Below are 19,782 nucleotides of genomic sequence, written 5' to 3'. Positions count from 1 at the left end.
CTACAAATTATCCTTTCTGGTTACTGTCTAGAGTTCATCAACACTCCTCCAAACATTCCCCCAAAGTCACACAAACGTTCAGCGGATCACCTACACCTCCTCAAACAAGAGGTACAGTCCCTACTCCTAAAAGGTGCTATAGCACCCCTACCACCACAACATCAAGGGTCGGGCGTGTATTCCTTTTACTTCCTAATTCCCAAAAAGGATGGCTCTCTCAGACCAATATTAGATCCAGAAATGAAACTACAAAAAAGATTAGTAAATCAATTACTGAGACAATTGCGAAAGGACCCCACAAATCATAGCTTGCAAACTGCCCTACGGGAAGCTAAAACAAAATTGAAACGGACAAAATGGGGCAACCAGCAGCGAAGGAACGAAGATCTATGGGCGAAACTAGTGCACGAGGGGAAGCAGAAGAACAGCTCCAGATTCTGGCAAATGGTTAAAAGAATACAGAATCCTGACCTTCCAGGTCAGAACTCGCACATAACGGAAGAAGTATGGTCGAAATACCTACAGGAGCACTTCAACAACGATGGGGCCATAGACAAAGTTACTACAAATAAACCTTCTTTAATACCTACAAAACATAACAAAAAAGCAAACCTCAACCACTACACCCCCACAAACCCCCGTGAAATGGGGGAACACATTGCCTTGAATGCACTAAAAACTGATAAAGCTAAATTGGATAAAAACTTAACAAAAGCACTTGAGTCAGGGCCCAAGCCAATTCGCCCATCAGACATCCAACGACAAACATCAAGGGGGCGACCAACTGGAGCTCCTGGGCCGAATGGCCTACCACCTATGCTCTACAAATCAGATGCTGAATTTTGGAGCGCAGCCTTAGCACCAGTGTTTAACAGTATCAGACTCACACAGACCCTTCCTGAGTCCTGGCACGGTTCAATCATTAGCCCGATACACAAACAAGGTAGCAAGAGGCTTCCAAACAACCACCGCCTCATTGCTCTCATAGACGTGGAGGCAAAATACTTTGCTGGCCTTATCCTGGAGGAGTTAACATCATGGGCAACTGAGAATTCCATCATGCCAATTAACCAAACGGGTTTCTGTAAAGGCCAAGGGACCACAACCAATCTAATGGCACTATCACTGCTGATGGAAGCAGCAAAAGAAACTAAGTCATCTCTATTCTTTTCATTTATTGATTATACAGCTGCATTGGACCACGTGGACCGAAACAAACTTTGGATGAAATTGGACAAACTGGGAATACCTAAACACCTATTAGACGTCCTAATACTGCTCCACACAAACACCTGGATTAAAATTAAACTTGGGGCTGGAACACATCTTTCAAAACCCATAACGACAACAAAAGGACTGAAACAGGGATGCCTACTTGCACCGATCCTATTCAATCTTTTTTTAGCCGACTTACCTGGGCAACTAGACAAATGCTCCAATCACGCACCAAAACTAGGGAAAATCATCCTCTCAAACCTGTTATATGCGGATGACCTGTTGCTGATAAGTCGGACTCCAATGGGCCTCCAACATCTTTTGAACATAACCAATGCCTTTTCAGAAAAAAATTGCCCTACAAATAAACTTCAACAAATCAAAGGTGATGACTGTGAACTATAAGAAAAAAAAGAACCCTCGCTGGTACTTGAATGGCGAAATGCTTGAGCAGGTTACCACATATAAGTACCTGGGAGTAATCCTGGACTCAAATAACACCTCGAGGGCGCAGTTTAAATCCTTGCGAGGGAAGGCTATAATGACTTATATGTCTCTAAAAACATTGAAGGGTAAATTACCCGATCTGACACTGAAACCTCTTCTCAATCTATTGAGTGCCAAATTAAAACCGACTCTCACATATGGGAGTGAATCACACCATGGTAAGGACGCGGCGTTACTGGACACTCTTATTGCCAATTCATACAGGGCTATTTTCAATCTTCCCAAGTACGTTTCCCCGGCTCAGATACGACTAGAATTCGGTATCTTGAAACAAACTCTAGAGAGGCGGAGCGTGTATGCAACAAACTGGCATAAAATTCGCAACGCAGATGCTGGATCTCTATGTGCAAACCTATGGGAAGAATTACTTCGGCACCGCAATCTCGCGCCGAGAGCCTACTTATATGATTCTCTCAAAGTTCTAGGCCTGACTGAAACCTGGGAAACATCAATGGATCTCTTGTCCTTTAAAAAAGTAGCTAAAAAATCAGCTAGCATCATCTCAGCGATAGAAGACAAGAAAGACCTAGCAAACCGAGCACATGGATGGCTAACGGTGGGAGCTTATGAAAAACTGCGGCCACAAGCGTACTTCAGTATTGGCATGAAAATAAATGTTAAAGAAAAATTCCTAAAATTACGACTTGGTGTAATTCCCATACTTCCACATCTTCCACCTTGGGAGAGAAATAACCCGTCACAACAGTGTCGCATGTGCAAAACCGGCAAGGAAGACATAATTCATGTGATTTGCATCTGCCCTAGCATAAAGGACCTGAGGTTCAATCTCTTATGTCCTTTTTTTAACTTTTATGCCGTCCGGACCTGCAGACAGGCAGCCATATTGTGCTTTTCTACTAGCGACACTAAATTGAACTGTCAAGTTGTGAAGTTCTTTGACCTAATAAGAAAGAGACTTAACCATGCCATATGAACTTTTAATCCTATGATGCTAACCATATAACTGTTAACATCACTGTAATTTTATGCACCTTATTTTTTGTTTTTGTTTGTACGTTAAAGCAAAAATTACTACGGATACTTTTCAATTTTGTAAAGATTTTAATTAATCATATACAAATAAATTTTTTACTTACTTACTTACTTACTTATCGGTGCTCTTCAGTCTGCACAATGCTGTGGTTCATTTAGGTGCTCTTTCTATCTGGCATGGTCCAAAAATATTTCCTAGGAAACTGCATCCAACTATAAGGGCAATAACCAACCCTCCGGTTCCAAAACTTACTACAGAGTGGGTTATAAAGCAAACAACGGAAAAGGGAGGGGTAGAGGTTCCAACACACTCTCCTCCCTCTCCAATGCAAAGCAGTGACTTACCCATAGTTCCCCCGACCACTTAACACCTGTTGGGGGACGACTGTCACAATTCCTACCAAAGTGGCAATTAATAACAACAGACAAATAGCTTCTACAAATTATCCTTTCTGGTTACTGTCTAGAGTTCATCAACACTCCTCCAAACATTCCCCCAAAGTCACACAAACGTTCAGCGGATCACCTACACCTCCTCAAACAAGAGGTACAGTCCCTACTCCTAAAAGGTGCTATAGCGCCCCTACCACCACAACATCAAGGGTCGGGCGTGTATTCCTTTTACTTCCTAATTCCCAAAAAGGATGGCTCTCTCAGACCAATATTAGATCTCGGAGAATTAATTGTGTGCATACAGTCAGACCATTTCCACATGTAAACACTTCAACAGGTACTACCTCTTTTGAAAAAGGACGACTTTCTCTCTACTCTAGACTTAAGACACCTACTTTCACATTCCAATCCACCCGGCTCACCGCAAATTTCTCAGGTTTACAGTAGCAGGTCAACATTACCAATTCAAGGTACTCTTATTCGGAGTCACCACTGCCCCCAGAGTCTTCACAAAGTGTCTGGCGGTAGTAACTGCTCATCTGAGAAGACAAAGCATCCATGTCTTCCCATACCTGGACGATTGGCTTATCAAAGCCGGTACGTATCAACAATGCCGCAAGCATACTTCCGTAACCGTTCAGTTACTTCACCAACTGGGGTTTACAATCAATGTGTTAAAATCACATCTTCAGCCTGCCAAAACTCAAAACTACCTAGGAGCCACTTTAGATACTCAAAGGGCTCTGGCGTTCCCCAACGCAGCCAGAATTCGAAACATTCAGGCGTTAATCCCCCAGTTTCAAGCCAATCACTCACTTCCAGCGCGAGTCTTTATGCAGCTGTTGGGAATGATGGCGTCGTGCATCATAATCGTTCCCCATGCCAGGTTGCACATGCGTCCACTTCAAGAATGCTTAGCCAGTCAGTGGAACCAGTCATACGGTCTATTAACCGATCGAGTGTTGGTAAGCAGCTGTACTCATCGCTCTCTGCAGTGGTGTGACACACAAAATTTGTCAAAAGGACGGCCCTTCATAGACCCGGTTCCACTGACAGGATTAACAGCAGACATGTCCCTAACTAGCTAGGGAGCTCATCTTCAACAACACACAGTGCACGGTCTCTGGAGCCACAAGCAAAGGTTGCTACACACCAATCACTTAGAGCTGATGGCAATATTTCTAGCTCTCAAAGCCTTTCAAGATCACATGACTGGCAAAGTTGTCTTGGAGCGAACCGACAAAATGACAGCTATGTATTACATACAGAAACAAGGGGGACCTACTCTCTCCAACTGTCACACTTAGCCCAAGACATCTGGAGGTGGGCTATTCACCACAATATCTATCTCCTAGCGGAACACCTCCCAGGAGTCAACAACCAGATTGCGGACCTCCTCAGCAGGCAGAGTTATCCAATACACAAATGGGAACTTCACCCTCAAGTTTTCCACCCATACTTTCCAGCTTTGGGAGTCTCTCACATAGATCTGTTTGCAACACCCCAGACTGCAAAATGCCAAAGCTTTGTCTCCAGGTATCCACACCCATTATCCAAAGGCAGTGCTCCATGGATGAACTGGTCAGGGATATTTACTAAGGCTTTTCCACCTCTCCCACTCATTCGATTAGTGGTTCGGAAACTCAGGGAAACATCTCTCACACTAATCCTAGTAGCTCCAACATGGGAATGCCAACCCTGGTTCACAACCCTGTTGGAACTCTCTCTGGTTTCACATTAAAAATTACATTTAAATCCCAGTCTTCTCACACAGTGCCATGGAGAAATAATCAAAAACACAGATCCCAAACAATTGAACCTCACGATCTTGGCTCCTGAAGTCATAGAGTTTGGTTATCTGAACCACAAACAGATGGATGTATGACGTTACAACGCATGCTTTTACCATGCATGCCTTTACAACGCGGTTTTTACAACGCATGCCTTTACAACGCATAGTGCTTTGGGGCGCTGGATAGTGAATAGTTTAATTTACTATTCCAACTCCAGTCCCAGTGGAATGTAGGAAAGGTGTGGATAGTAAATTAAACCTATTCCCTATCCTAGAGCGCCCCCAGCGCAATGCGTTGTAATGGTTTGCGTTGTAAAAGTTGCGTCGTAAAGGCACTGCGTGGTAAAAGTTGTGTTGTAAAGGATGTTTCCCTCACGATCTGGCTCCTGAAGTCGTAGAGTTTGGTTATCTGAACCTTCCACCAGACTGTATGATCATTATTATGGAGACCAGAAGGCCTATCATAAGAGCCTGCTATGCAGCCAACTGGAAGCTATTTTTTTTAATCTATTTTTTATTTTTTACATAGTTTATTATAGCACGAACTTAACCCGAATCGGGTATCAGAGCGCTTTACATAGCACCAGTTGCATTACTTGAGGACACACTCATTTTTGTTAGGCACAGGGAGATTAAGTGATTTGCCCAGAATCACAGTATGTTCAGCGTCATTGCCGAGACTCGAACCCAGTTCCCCAGGTTCGAGGTCGACTGCCCTAGCCGTTAGGCCAACTCCTCTCCCCAATCTAGTGCAATAACAGTAACATCAATCTTCTTAATTCTTCTATACATTATCTGCTACCTGTTACATTTGCAGCAGTCATCTTTGGCCTATACATCCATCAGACTGCATCTAGCTGCAATTGCAGCCTGTCTTCAAAATAGGCAACATTTATCACTCTTTAGAGTGCCTATGACCAAAGCATTTATGGAAGGACTGAAAAGAGTTATACCACCAAGACTCTCCCACCTGCCCCAGTGTGGAATCTTAATATAGTCCTCACAAGGTTAATGGACCCACCATTTGCACCCATGCATAAATGTGAACTACAATTCCTCACTTGCAAAACAGTTTTCCTCATTGCAATCACCTGATTAAGGAGAGTGGGTGAACTTCAGGCACTAACCATAGTTACTGGTTCTTCTTACTAATCCTAAATTTCTACCTAATTTAGTATTTGCATTTTACATAAATCAGTTGGTTGAATTACCTTTTTTTTTCCTTCAACCTGACTCAGTTACAGAACGAGCTCTACATAATTTAGATGTTAGAAGAGCACTGTTGTATTACACTGAAAGAACAAAATCTTTTCGTAAGACCAAACAACTTTTTGTCAATTTTGCACCACCTCACAAGGGCAATCCTATATCTAAATAAAGTATTGCTAGGTGGATTGTTAAATGTATTCAGATTTGCTATGCAAAAGCCTAAAGGACTCTAACGGTAACTAGAGCACATTCCACTCATAAGCTAGGAGCTACTGTGGATTTCCTAGGAACATCCCTATTACTGACATCAGCAAAGCTGCAACATGGTCCACACCACACACATTCACCAAGCACTATTGTGCAGATGTGTTAGCCAGACAACAAGCTAATGAGGGCCAAGCAGTACTTAAAACGCTATTTCAGACTACTCTATCAGTTACAGGAAAGCCACCGCTTAAGGGAGGCTGCTGTATAGTCTGTGCATAAGCGTGTGATCTACAGCTCACATGCCTCGAATGGAAAATGCTACATACCCAGTAGGCATCTGTTCTTGGCATGTAGAGCTGTAGAATCTCATGCGCCCACCCACCTCCCCGGGTACCTGTAGCTGCTGTAGTTCTCTTGTTACTATTCATATATACACATGAACATCTCTATTCTTTACTACTACTCCATTCTCTCACTCTCTGCGAGTCGATGACCATGCGCACTATCACCGAAAGGAGGAGTCACCTACCTCTTGATTAGGAGGACTTCTTCAAAGAAAAACAAAGTGCAAACATCCGGGCCCAACACTAGATGGCGATCTATGCATACGTAAGATATTCTGCAGCTTTACATGCCAAGAACATATGCATACTGGGTAAGTAGCATTTTACATTCCAGTCCAGGATTAGCCAGGTTTTAGTTTAAGGGCACCTTCACTGGACACTGCAGAGTCTAAAAACCAGGAATAAAGTAGTCCAGCAAAAGGTGAAAAATTGAAGTTGACCACTTGGAAAAGGCAGAGTACCTACAGTAATAATCCATGAAAAAGCTAAATCTAGTGCAGATGAGTAACCAGAACTGTGTTTTAGGCTTGAAGTTGAATCTGTTCATGGTGAGGCCGGATGCCGGATCATAGTGTTTTCTCGAGGCCATGCAGACATTTTATTCCATTCAGTGGATTGTGCTACTTCATAAATGCATGGTTTTGCATTTTAGGACTATTTTCACAAAATGTGTGAGCTAACAATGAAAGCAAGGGAGGACTACAACAGCATGTTATCAGCACTGGAGAAAGAACAATTTGAAGATGAAGCATCAATAAATCAAAGTGAACCTACTACAAGTCCTAAGGAAGATCCTAGCGTTTCTGAAATCAGGCCAGCATTACTTCCTGGATTGGATGAACTTGATGAACTTACTGACGAACCAGAATACAGTGAGTACTCTCTTGATTTTTGCCTTAAAACCATGAAGACCAGCATTATGCACTGGAATTATTGTGCCGATCCCTCACAACAACCTTAGTACTGTGAAGCTGTTGAGAAATAGTTAATAATTCTTTCTTTTTGACCTTTTTCTTTACCTTTATGTTGCAGTTTTTGCTGACAGGGCTCCCTAGTTAATTTTGGTGCTTGCACTAATTGCATAACTAGTAATATCAATCAAATGTTTTAAAAGCAGAGAAGTTGTCTTTTTTAATATGCGGGTGATGGTATTTTATCCCTATGTATTAGGTCTTTTTTCAAAAGTGTTATTTATATTTGTATGGTTATGTGGGAGTTAATCATTATGGTAGGTGTGTGGACGGTAAGAGAGTGATTTAGGTTTTTCATATTTTATTTACATAGTATTAATAGGGGAAATAAAATATAAGTACAAACCTCTACAAGGTTTACATAAATCTGACAAACAATTCTCTGTAGCTGACTCACTTATGTCTTGCATCACGCTCATTAAACCTCTGCCACTGTTATGCTGAATCTACTCCAAGAGACCTCCAAAGCCACTTTAAAGAGGTGCTGAAAATGGGTTATGTAGCATTCAATCGAAGACCCTTGGGTTTGTCACAGACAGCTGGACAGCAGATGTAGGATTGGCAGGATACATTACCTCTTGAGGCATCTCCCCACAAATACCTTGAGTTTTGGTAATTTTGGCAAATTAGATATTTTCCTGCCTTTCATTGTAGTCTTCAGAGTCTAAATCATCTATGCGAGATCACTTCTTGGATCCCACTCTTTATTAATTTTTGGGGGGTCGATAGGGCAAAATCCACACCCTCAAAACCATAATCCCTATCCCTGCCAAAAGACAAATAATGTTTAGATAACTTTTAAAGCCATTGAACCTGGGGCCACCCAGGTACTGTGATAGATAACCAGCAGCGTCATGCTCAGATCAGACAGGTTGTGGTAGATGTTCTTACATCAGTCAGGTTTTCTGTCTTTGGTATATCGATAAGAGTTTGAATCAATTTCAAATCAATCTTTATTCGCAATCAGAACCATAAAAGATATAATCACAGAGCGAATACATTAAATGCAGTATCATAGATAAATCCAATAAAAAATAGAATAACATCGCATTTAAAACAATGTACAGTAAAAGTATGTTTGAGGCATGTGTGCTGCTGAATTCATATCTGTGCATAGATCGCCGCCTAGTGTTGGGTCCGGATGATTGCACATTTTTGTCCTGGAAGAGTCTTCGAAGTATCACGAGATAGGTGGCTCCTCCTTCGGACTACAGTGCGCATGGGCATCCTCTCCATCCTCAGATTGTTTTTTTCCGCCATTGGGTTCGGATGTACTTTCCAGCACTCCAAGTTCGGAATTAACTAAGTTTTCTCTAAAGGCCAAAAGGCCTTCGGATACGTCGGTATTGTTCAGCGCTCGGTACCGATACACTTTCTCAACATCTTTTGCACTCCGGTCGTCAAATCGGGCCGTGAGGCCTTCTCAACACCACGGGGACCAGCCGTCGATGGAACGAAGTCCATTCAAATACTGCCCGCAGTGCAACTCGAAGTTCCCGCACACAGATAAGCATCCCGTGTACAACAAATGCCTATCTCCAGATCATAAAGAAGATAGTTGCCTGGCCTGTGACCAGTTCCGGTCGAAAAAGACTATCCAGAATCGACGGGCGGCGAGGCAAGAAATGCAGCGGTCGGTACCAGCGCCCGATAATATCTTCGATGATGAGGAAGAACTAGAGAGCGCCGAAGAATCGGATCAAGAAGAATACCAGTACTCTGAGCACGAACCCGAGGATTACCTCGAGGAAGAAGACCAAATCGTCGATCTCGAGGAATGCGATCAAGATATCGTAGCTGTTGAAGACGACTCCGATGACGAAGAGGGGCGAACCGTGAGTACACCGCCCCATATAGACACTATAACTATAGCAGAGACTCAGGTCGAGGCATCGCCAGCAGGCCTTAGCCAAGATCAACATTCAAGTTCTACAGCCACGCCATACCGCCCGGCTAAGACCATATTCAAAGAGCTCTCTGAGACACGTCATACGGCACCGGTTCCATTGAAATCGAAACTCGTCGACAACACCGTCTTCGGACCAAAAGTCGTCTAAACAAAAGTATTAAAACCAAAGGTCATCGAGCCGAAGGCCGTAGTTCCAACACAGCCTTCGAAGCCAAAGACCGTCGAGTCGACATCGAAAACTAAAGCTGTCGAGTCGAGCTCAAAGCCTAAAGCCGTCGAATCAACATCGCGGCCCAAAAACGTCGATTCAACGCCAAAGCAAAAACACAATCGAATCGACCCCGAAGACAAAGCACGTCGAGTCGAGCAAGGTAGCACCGAACATCGACAAGGGGACAAAAACAGTCGACGAAAGTAAAAGGCCTACGCCCAAAACTAACGTCGAACCGAAAGTGAAACCTAGGGTGGAACAAAATAAAGCGGTCGAGCCGAAACCCCTCGAACCAAAAAAGGGCACTGAGCCAAAACCTCAAACACCTAAGGACACTATCGAACCGACCAAACCCAACGGTCCGAACAAGGTGGTAAGGCCAGCCAAAGACATTCAACCGACAAAAATTATCGACAAACCTCCAAAACCAATCCAACCACAAAAGACGGTCGAAACCCCTAAACATATCGACCTGAAGGCAAGCAAACCTAAGCCATCACCCACAGAGGATACTGTGGCCTTTAACTCTTTGCTTGATAAAGCAGCTACCTACCATAATGTAGATATGCACTATGATGCTATTGAAGAAGTCTTTCTCTTTGATACACTTACAACATCTGAGAGACATGTAAAAACACTCCCCATGTTGAAGGGCGTCTTAAAACACGCACATGACATTTTTAAGGACACTGCTAGGGCACGGGTCATAAACCCTAGAATTGAAAAGAAATATAGGGCTACACCTATAGATCCAACATACATCAAGGGTCAGCTACCCCTAGACTCCCTAGTTGTATCCAACGCACGTAAACGGGCTAATTCCCAAACGACCGGAGAGGCGCTCCTCCGGACAAGGAGTCAAAAATATTTAAGGCATTAGGCAAAAGAGTAGCTGCTCAAGCAGCAAACTCATGGAGAATTGCCAATACACAGGTTTTGCTGGCCAGATATGACAGGGCACACTACGACAGCTTAGAAGAAATTCTCCAGCATTTACCTGATCCTTACAAACAGCAGGCAGATGAACTAATACAGGAGGGAAAGCTCATCACCAATGCCTCAATTAAATGTGCCCTAGACGCTGCAGACACTGCGGCCAGATCTATTAATACAAGCGTGCTGCTAAGGCGACACGCATGGCTCTGCATATCAGGCTTTAAGAATGAAGTCCAACCCACAATTCTTAATCAGCCCATCAACCCAGACTTTTTATTTGGTCCAGCAGTTGACTCAATTCTGGACAAAATGAAAAAGGATGTAGAAACAGCAAAGTCCATGGGAGCTCTGCAGTCCCAGCAACACTGGGGCTCTTTTCGTCGCTCCAATTATAGAGGATGAGCATGAAGTAATGCATCACAGCAATCCTCCAGCTACAAAAGTAAAGCGCAATCCACTTACAGCAAAAACACTAACAGGGGTGGATACAGAGGCAATAACACAAAAGGAAGGGGTCGTGGAGGAAATGCAAATAGATCCTCCACTAACACCAAACAGTGACTTCTTGGCACTACCCCCAGACCATATAACACCGGTCGGGGGAAGACTACAACAATTTCTTCCAATCTGGTTAAATATCACAATAGACAAGTGGGTCAGGCAAATTATCCAACATGGCTATTGCCTAGAACTCACCTCAACCCCACCCAACATACCACCCGTGCACCGTCCAATGTCACAGGAACATATAACACTACTGCAGCAAGAGGTCATCAGTATGCTGCAAAAGGGGGCCATAGAACCAGTCCCGCTACAACATCAGGGAAAAGGAGTATACTTCCTATACTTCCTAATTTCAAAGAAGGACGGGTGTCTCAGACCAATATTGGACCTCAGGCCCCTCAACCTGTACATTCTGTCGGAGCATTTTCATATGCTCACTCTCCAGCAAGTCTTACCTTTGCTTCGCAAGGGAGACTTCCTAGCAACTCTGGACCTCATAGACGCATACTTTCATATACCAATACACCCTGCTCACAGAAAGTATCTCAGGTTCACCATACAAGGACAGCACTACCAGTTCAAAGTACTACCTTTTGGTGTAACAGCACCACGCGTCTTCACCAAATGTCTAGCTACAGTGGCGGCACATCTCAGGAGGCAACACATCCATGTGTACCCATATCTGGATGATTGGCTAATACACGCGCCATAAGCCCAGCAGTGCGCCAACCACATGTCAAAAACCATCCATCTCCTGCACAGTTTAGGCTTCTCGCTAAACTACCCAAAATCACATCTGCAACCCTCCCATGTACAACAATACCTGGGAGCAACTATAGATACACTGGCAGCAAAGGCATATCCCAACGCAGCACGGATCAACGCCATGCTATCATTAATCCAAAAATTCAGGCCCCAACACTCAATACCAGCTAGAGTGTTTATGCAACTGATAGGAATGATGGCCTCATGCATATTTATAGTCCCTCATGCCAGACTACACATGCGTCCGCTCCAAGTGTGCCTAGCAAGGCAGTGGAACCAGGCTCAAGGGCGATCACAGGACCTAGTGTTGGTGACCAGTCGGGCATACAACTCTCTGCATTGGTGGAATCCACAAAACCTTTGCAAAGGACGACTGTTCCAAGAGCCTGTCCCACAAATAGTGTTAACCACGGACGCATCCCTACTAGGATGGGGAGCCCATGTCCTACACTACACAGTACAGGGACTCTGGACTGTACAACAGAAGAAGATGCACATCAACCTTCTAGAGCTGATGGCTATCTTTCTAGCCCTGAAAGCATTCAAGACACACTTATGCAACAAAACCGTGTTGATCCGGACGGACAACATGACGGCTATGTATTACATTCAAAAACAGGGAGGAACACACTCGCCACAGCTGTCGCACCTAGCTCGAGCAATGTGGAAGTGAGCCATTCAAAGGAACATGTTTCTTATGGCAGAGCACCTCCCAGGCAAGGACAATCAAGTAGCCGACCTGCTCAGCATGCACAGTCAACAAATGCACGAATGGGAGATTCACCCCAAAGTGCTCCAACCATTCTTCCAGAAGTGGGGACACCCGGAGATAGATCTATTTGCCACAAGCGAAAACGCAAAATGCCAGTACTTTGCCGCCAGGTTCCCACATCCACAGTCGCAAGGCAATGCGATATGGATGAACTGGTCAGGCAAATTTGCGTACGCTTTTCCCCCAGCTCCATTAATACCGCTAGTGGTACGCAAACTACGCCAACATTCACTGACGCTAATCCTAGTTGCTCCCACATGGGCAAGGCAACCATGGTACACAACATTCCTGGAACTGTCGGTGGTGCCTCATCAAAGACTGAGACTCACACCCAATCTTCTAACTCAGAGCCATGGAGAATCCAACATCCAGATCCGCAGCAGCTGAACCTGGCGATCTGGCTCCTGAAATCCTAGAGTTTGGATACCTAAACTTGCCTCCAGACTGTATGAACATTATCAAGGAGGCAAGAAAACCCACTACCAGGGCATGTTATACAGCTAAGTGGAAACGTTTCGTCATTTACTGCAGAAACAATAATATAAAGCCACTTGATGCTTCTACTCAAAACATCATTTGCTATCTCTTGCACCTGCAACGCTGCAATTTAGCCTACTCATCCATTAGGATACATTTAGCTGCGTTAGCAGCATATCTTCAAAACAGGCAACACCTTTCACTATTTAGGGTGCCAGCAATTAAAGCGTTTATGGAAGGACTCAAACGCGTACTTCCTCCAAGACCATCACCTTCCCCAGTCTGGAATCTAAACATTGTTTTAACCAGACTTATGGGACCACCTTTTGAACTACTACACTCATGCGAAATACAACTTCTTACTTGGAAAGTGGCTTTCCTTATTGCCATTACTTCGCTTCGAAGAGTTAGCGAGCTTCAAGCCCTAACGATTCAAGAGCCATTCATCCAAATACATGCAAATAGGGTAGTTCTTAGAACAAACCCTAAATTCATGCCAAAGGCGGTATCCCATTTCCACATAAATCAGACCATCGAACTGCCAGTGTTCTTTCAAAATCCACAGACAGTAGCTGAAAGGGCCTTGCATACTCTAGATGTCAAAAGAGCTCTGCTGTATTATATAGACAGAACTAAGGCATTTCGAAAAACAAAACAGTTGTTTGTTGCTTTCTCACCGCAACACAAAGGCAACCCTATCTCAAAATCAGGTATAGCCAGATAGATTGTTAAATGCATCCAAATATGTTATCTAAAAGCCAAACACAACTTAACAGTTCCCCCTAGGGCGCATTCCACACGCAAGCTAGGGGCATCCATGGCTTTCCTGGGTAATATTCCTTTACACGAAATTTGCAAAGCAGCCACATGGACAACAACACATACATTTACAAAACACTATTGTGTAGATGTACATTCAAAACAGCAAGCTGCTGTAGGACAGGCTGTTCTCAAAACTCTTTTTCAAACTGCTGCAGCTGACACAGGTAGCCACCGCTAAGGGAGATACTGCTATACATTCTATGCAGATATGAATTCAGCAGCCCACATGCCTCGAACGGAATATGCTACTTACCAGTATGCATCTGTTCTTGGCATGTAGGGCTGCTGACATTCATATCGCCCACCCACCACCCCGGTGCCTGTCGCAGCTGCAGCATTCACTCTTTGTATGGACATCTCTTACTGTACTATCTTGTGATACTTCGAAGACTCTTCCAGGACAACAATGTGCAATCATCCGGACCCAACACTAGGCGGCGATCTATGCACAGATATGAATGTCAGCAGCCCTACATGCCAACAACAGATGCATACTGGTAAGTAGCATATTCCATATCATAATATCAGTCGGATCTCGATTGTCTTGACTACAAAGCTGCAGAAGACAGGAGAATACAGCAAAAAGGGTGTATTCATTTGACAGAAGTTGCAAATGCATGAACGCCCCACTGGCTTGCATAAAATTCAGGGATTTCAGGAGAGGCCGCAGAAACTGCTTCCGAGGCTGGCTAAAATATTTACAATGAAGCACAAAATGCAGGGTTGCCTGTGGAGACTTTCGGTCAAAGCCTCAGGGGCCTAGCATGCTTGATTGAAAACAGAGATGGGGTGGGCAGAAGATGGTGTAGGTGGTTAAACCTAAAACGAGCCACCAGAAACATGTCCCTATCGCTACTAAGAAGAAAATGGTAAATCTCTGTTCCATGCACAGTTTTCAACAATAAATGCCCCAGCAGCACAGGCTTCACAAGCTCTGCGCATTCACGATGATAAAAGGTGTGCTTAAAAAAGAAGTAATTTACATCTATAAGTTCTTGAGTACTCAGGGAATCATAACTGTAAAAGATATCCGCCCTGCCTAAACTAGTGAAAGACACCTTTACGTAATTGGGTCTGGATGATTGCACATTGTTGTCCTGGAAGAGTCTTCGAAGTATCACGAGATAGGTGGCTCCTCCTTCGGACTACAGTGCGCATGGGCATCCTCTCCATCCTCAGATTGTTTTTTTCCGCCATTGGGTTCGGAGGTACTTTCCAGCACTCCAAGCTCGGAATTAACTAAGTTTTCTCTAAAGGCCAAAAGGCCTTCGGATCCGTCGGTATTGTTCAGCGCTCGGTACCGATACACTTTCTCAACATCTTTTGCACTCCGGTCATTGTCAAGTGACAGTCAGTCAGTCAGGATCAAACGATTTAACTGGACACCCTCCTTGGACCATGTCTTAACCCAACACAGCAGAGGCTTTACAGCCACCAAGTGAGCAATATGCTTGACGCAAAGTTCTTCATGGACAGAAAAGTATGGAGTGTTTTTGAGAGCCCTCAGGATCCGCCGTAAAAACGTATCTGATTCAAACATTTGGCACCATCTAAAGCAAACACCTGTCTGTCAAAGTTGATATTTTTCTAGAAAAATCGACTATCACTGTAACTTTCAGTTTGTGACCTCCACCTCATGATCTTTATCTGCTAACAAGGTGTTTTTCTGTAAATAAATGTATGGACCGTGGATAAAAGTTTGGAATCATATGAGACATTAGAGGGGTTCTTATCACAATTGTGACCACTGAATGTGCAGGCAGTGTAGTGTTTATTTAGAAATTCCAGAAAACAGTGGATTGCAATAGCTCCGTATAGCATTGTTGAAGGCCACATTTTTCACTGCATGATTGGATTTGGGGAGGACTTTTTCTCCTCATTAATAGCGGCTAATATTGAGATTTTTTGTTTTATTGTTGTTTATGTGACTCTGTGGACTTGAATAGAATCAAAGATGTCTTCCGGGATAACTGAATCTCAGATCATGATAACTGGAAGAGATGCATCCCCAGAATCGAACTTCTAAAGTTAGTACACAACAAAAGTTAAATTTTGCCATATATCAGAGGTATTATTATAGTACAGATTCTGTTGTTTTCTTGTATGATGCAGTAGATACGATCTTTTCTTGCACTACTGTGTATTTGTAAATACCTGTGGCTCACCAGCATAGATGTAGAAGTTCACCACTTTTTGTGTCATTGCAAGAGTTGCATGTATTCATCGAACACAGTGGATTGCCTGATTCCACCGCTGACCGGAAAAAATCAAATATCCCCTCACCAAATTTAGCACTGTAGTGAGACAAGAAAATGGGGGAACACCTCTTAAAAGAAGGTGAGTCTTGTTTCCTGTCACTCACTGTTTTCTTCCAAGAGCATCTTTAGTTCTCGAACAACCTTCAAACCAGGATATCTCTCACACAAAGCCGGAGAGAAACAATGTTAAAATATTGGCTCTACAGTCACAATGTCCCCTTTGTTACTTTTCTGGATACCAATTCCTTAGCATAGCTGTGGAGTAGGCAGAAGAAATCCTGTTTGTGCTGTTCACAGAAGAACTACAGGAAATGTTGATGGGGAGGAAAAATCACATGGGCTGTCCAGTCTCTTTCTAGAAGGTCATTCTTGATGTGATGATACCACAAACACATATTATATAGTCTGAGATTTACCACTAGGTTATAGTATGGTCTTTTTTTGTTCTTCACCAAGAAGACACCACTCCAAAAACATATTGGTGCCTATCACATTTCATTATGGCTCCTCTTTCTTTTACCAACTACACCTTCTTTTCTGTAAGCAGACACTCTTCTTGAAACCTCAATGAGGCTCTGGTCAGTGACTCCCCGTCGGCAAGAGGATCACGTTCAGACTCCTCACCCACGCACACAATGCTCTCCACGACCTGGGACCCAGGTACCTCAACAACCGCCTGACCTTCTACACTCCCACTCGCCAGCTACGATCGACCAGCCTTGCCGCCGTTCCACGCATCCGCAGAGCCACCACCGAGGAAGATCCTTCTCCTACCTGGCAGCCAAGACATGAATCTCCCTCCCCATCCACCTCCGGCTAACCCAGGACCATCTCTCCTTTAGGAAGCAACTCAAGACCTGGCTTTTCGAGCAGTAGCGGACCCCTCTCCCCCAGCGCCTTGAGACCCCTCCGGGTGAGTAGCGCGCTATACAAATGTTATGATTGATTGATTGATACGTATATCAACAAGCCAAGCAACAAAGCTCTGTTCAAAAGAGGTTTGTACACTGAGTAAATGAGCTGTCCTACTCTATAACAATCCACAGTTATTGGACTCAAAGGTTGAGGGCGTACAAATGAGGGGATTGAAATAGGGAGGAAGAGAAGTATTTAGGGATGCAGGTCCAGGGTAATTGGTGATAATGGCACGGATATCAAAATATCATAACACTTTAGAATAGACACAATTCTGGCCGACTGGCTACCATGTACCAGGGACTAACTCACTAACTTGAGAACCAGAAGGGGGAAACTATTAAGTGGATTAGATATGGGATTGGCAGCAGGAGAGGGAATAACCTGGGTAGAGACAAAAAGGGTGACAGGCATTAGTGAAGGCTTTGCACCAAACTTAATGTATTTATAAACTACTTTATACTTGTAAGCTTGATTGCTAAGCCCCTGTGGAAGACCATACATGGTGTTATGTACTATACAATTCTAGAGGTGTTGTTCTCTATTGGCTGGCTTGGGATTAATAGCCTGAGAGACTAAATAAACAAGAATGCACCTTTCTGAATCTTGAGAACAATTGGTATTTTGGTTTTACAAAGGGGCTCTACATGGGCAAGCAAGAATTCACAACCCTTTGTAAGTTTTAGGAAACAGTCTTGAGAATTGTGTTAAGGGAAATGCACTTGCCCATTAACACTGTGGCTCGGGCAACAGGTTTACCATGCATTCTTGAACTGGTCTTTGGGCCAGAAAAAAGCATATTATTTACACACAAAGCAGCTGGTTCCAGTCTTCCTCTAAATCGGTGTGTAGTACGAGGTGACTACTAGATAAACCAAATAGATCAACTTATGTGCAGCATTAAGGCAGTTGCTTCCAACCAAATGACCACAAAAATTCAAAGGTAGCACTAATACTTGGGAGGGATGCAGTCAGTGAAACGTTCTTTTCCATCATCCATCGCAACCAGTCACCAGGGGACTGTCACTCTGGGGTTCTGAATTGGAAAGCAGATGAACTCTGACCAGTCAGATGCTGTGTACTATCTTCTTCAGCAGGACAAGAAAATGAATGTGGTGGTGGGCAGCTAGCCCATCTGTTTAGCAAAGAAGTGCATCTATGGCCATGCTTGTGATCATGGTCTTTGTGTAAGACCCTTACCGGGGGGCAAAGGGCAAGTAGGGACTATTAGGCCACAGCCATTAAGGCTGGGATTGTTTGCCTCTGATGTCCTGAGGATCTTTGGCTATTTGGCTATGGCTCTGGCTCTGCAAACTGGGCAATGTACAGCTCCTTCAGCAGTTGACCCTCCGTGATAGAGATGGCAAGCGATCATAGACTTCTTAGGGAGGTTAGTGTTGAGGTACAACAGGAACAGCACTCAACAGACATCCAACGATGTGATAACATGATTGTCCAGTGCTTATCTTAGTAAAATGAGAAGTCCTTAAAATAACATTAAATTTCTATTGTGCACTATACACAATAAATGTCAGCTATTCAAAGTCTCTGTCCGCTTCTACCTTCATTGGTTCAAGATACCCTGGTGTAGGTCTCAGCAGAGGTGCAGTGCTCCCCCCTCGGCCTGTAGGCGCAAGCAGGCAGTCTGCATCGAAGTGTCTCACCAACAGTCGGGCCTGTGGTAAGCCACTCTCCGGCATCCCACTCTTCAGACCTGGTACTCCCATTGTAGAGGAAGATGTTGTCTACTCCTGCAGAGATTTGGGTTATGCCATTGGCGCCAGGGAGATTCTTCTTGGGCTTGCGATACTGCCACTCAAACATAGTTATATGCGTTCCTGTATCCCTCAGGGCAGGAACTTTACTCCCACTGATACTAGCTTCTGACACAAATACCATAGTGCTTGGGTGCAGGCTCTCCATGGACTCAGGTTTTGGCCTGGGCGGTGAACCCAAGTCCTGTGGAGTTTGTGGATTTTTCCGCCCTCTGAGAAGCATGCGCAGTTTCCTAAAAACTCTGCTCCGCAAAGCGATGTTGAGTTTTTTCCTCCTTCGCATTAGCCAACTTAAAGAAACTTTGAAAAACTTTGAAAAATCCAACACTATACCACCTCCCAGTGAGATTACTCAACACAGGCGGTCACGACCGCTCGAGTTGAGAAACCATCCGTTTGTGTTGAGGGAGCTGCCGCTCGAGTAGAAAATCTACTTGAGCAGCAGAAAGAAGCAGCATCCTCTTATTCTTCACATGGTGCCATGCTGATTTTCAAGTGGGGGACGAACACCCGGCAATAAAAATCAGTGCAAACAATGCAGCCTAACTCACTTCGCCCTTGCAGAACCCCACATAGCTTCTGGGAGTTTTTGGGTTACTTGGTGGAGTTCCGCGTAGCGCAACTCCACCCAGTCCTACTCTGGATTCCACTCACAAGTGTTCATACAACTGGGCTAAGTGCAACAGAGCTCCCTTGAGTCCCTTCCCTCATAGTCAATCACTAGCTATGATGGAAGCAGCTGGTGCAGACTCTTTACCTGCTTTAGGTGTAACAAGGAGGGGCATTATAACAGAAACTGCCAGGTTA

The 19,782-nt window shown here is 44.1% G+C and overlaps 1 protein-coding gene across 1 annotated transcript in view; it reads left to right on the top strand.

Annotated features, from left to right (window-relative positions):
• Nucleotides 1–19,782, top strand: part of SECISBP2 (SECIS binding protein 2) — a 405,025-nt gene that overhangs the window by 347,439 nt on the left and 37,804 nt on the right. The window contains exon 12 of the mRNA XM_086961140.1: nucleotides 7,313–7,532. Coding sequence (XP_086817266.1) covers nucleotides 7,313–7,532 — 220 coding nt within the window. The remainder of the gene's footprint in view (nucleotides 1–7,312; nucleotides 7,533–19,782) is intronic.

This window comes from Lissotriton vulgaris, chromosome 3_1 (genome assembly GCF_964263255.1).
Source record: "Lissotriton vulgaris chromosome 3_1, aLisVul1.2, whole genome shotgun sequence".
In the NCBI taxonomy this organism is placed as follows: Eukaryota; Metazoa; Chordata; class Amphibia; order Caudata; family Salamandridae; genus Lissotriton; species Lissotriton vulgaris.
Note: the sequence above shows the minus strand (reverse complement) of the source record. Positions and strands in the feature narration are given on the sequence as shown.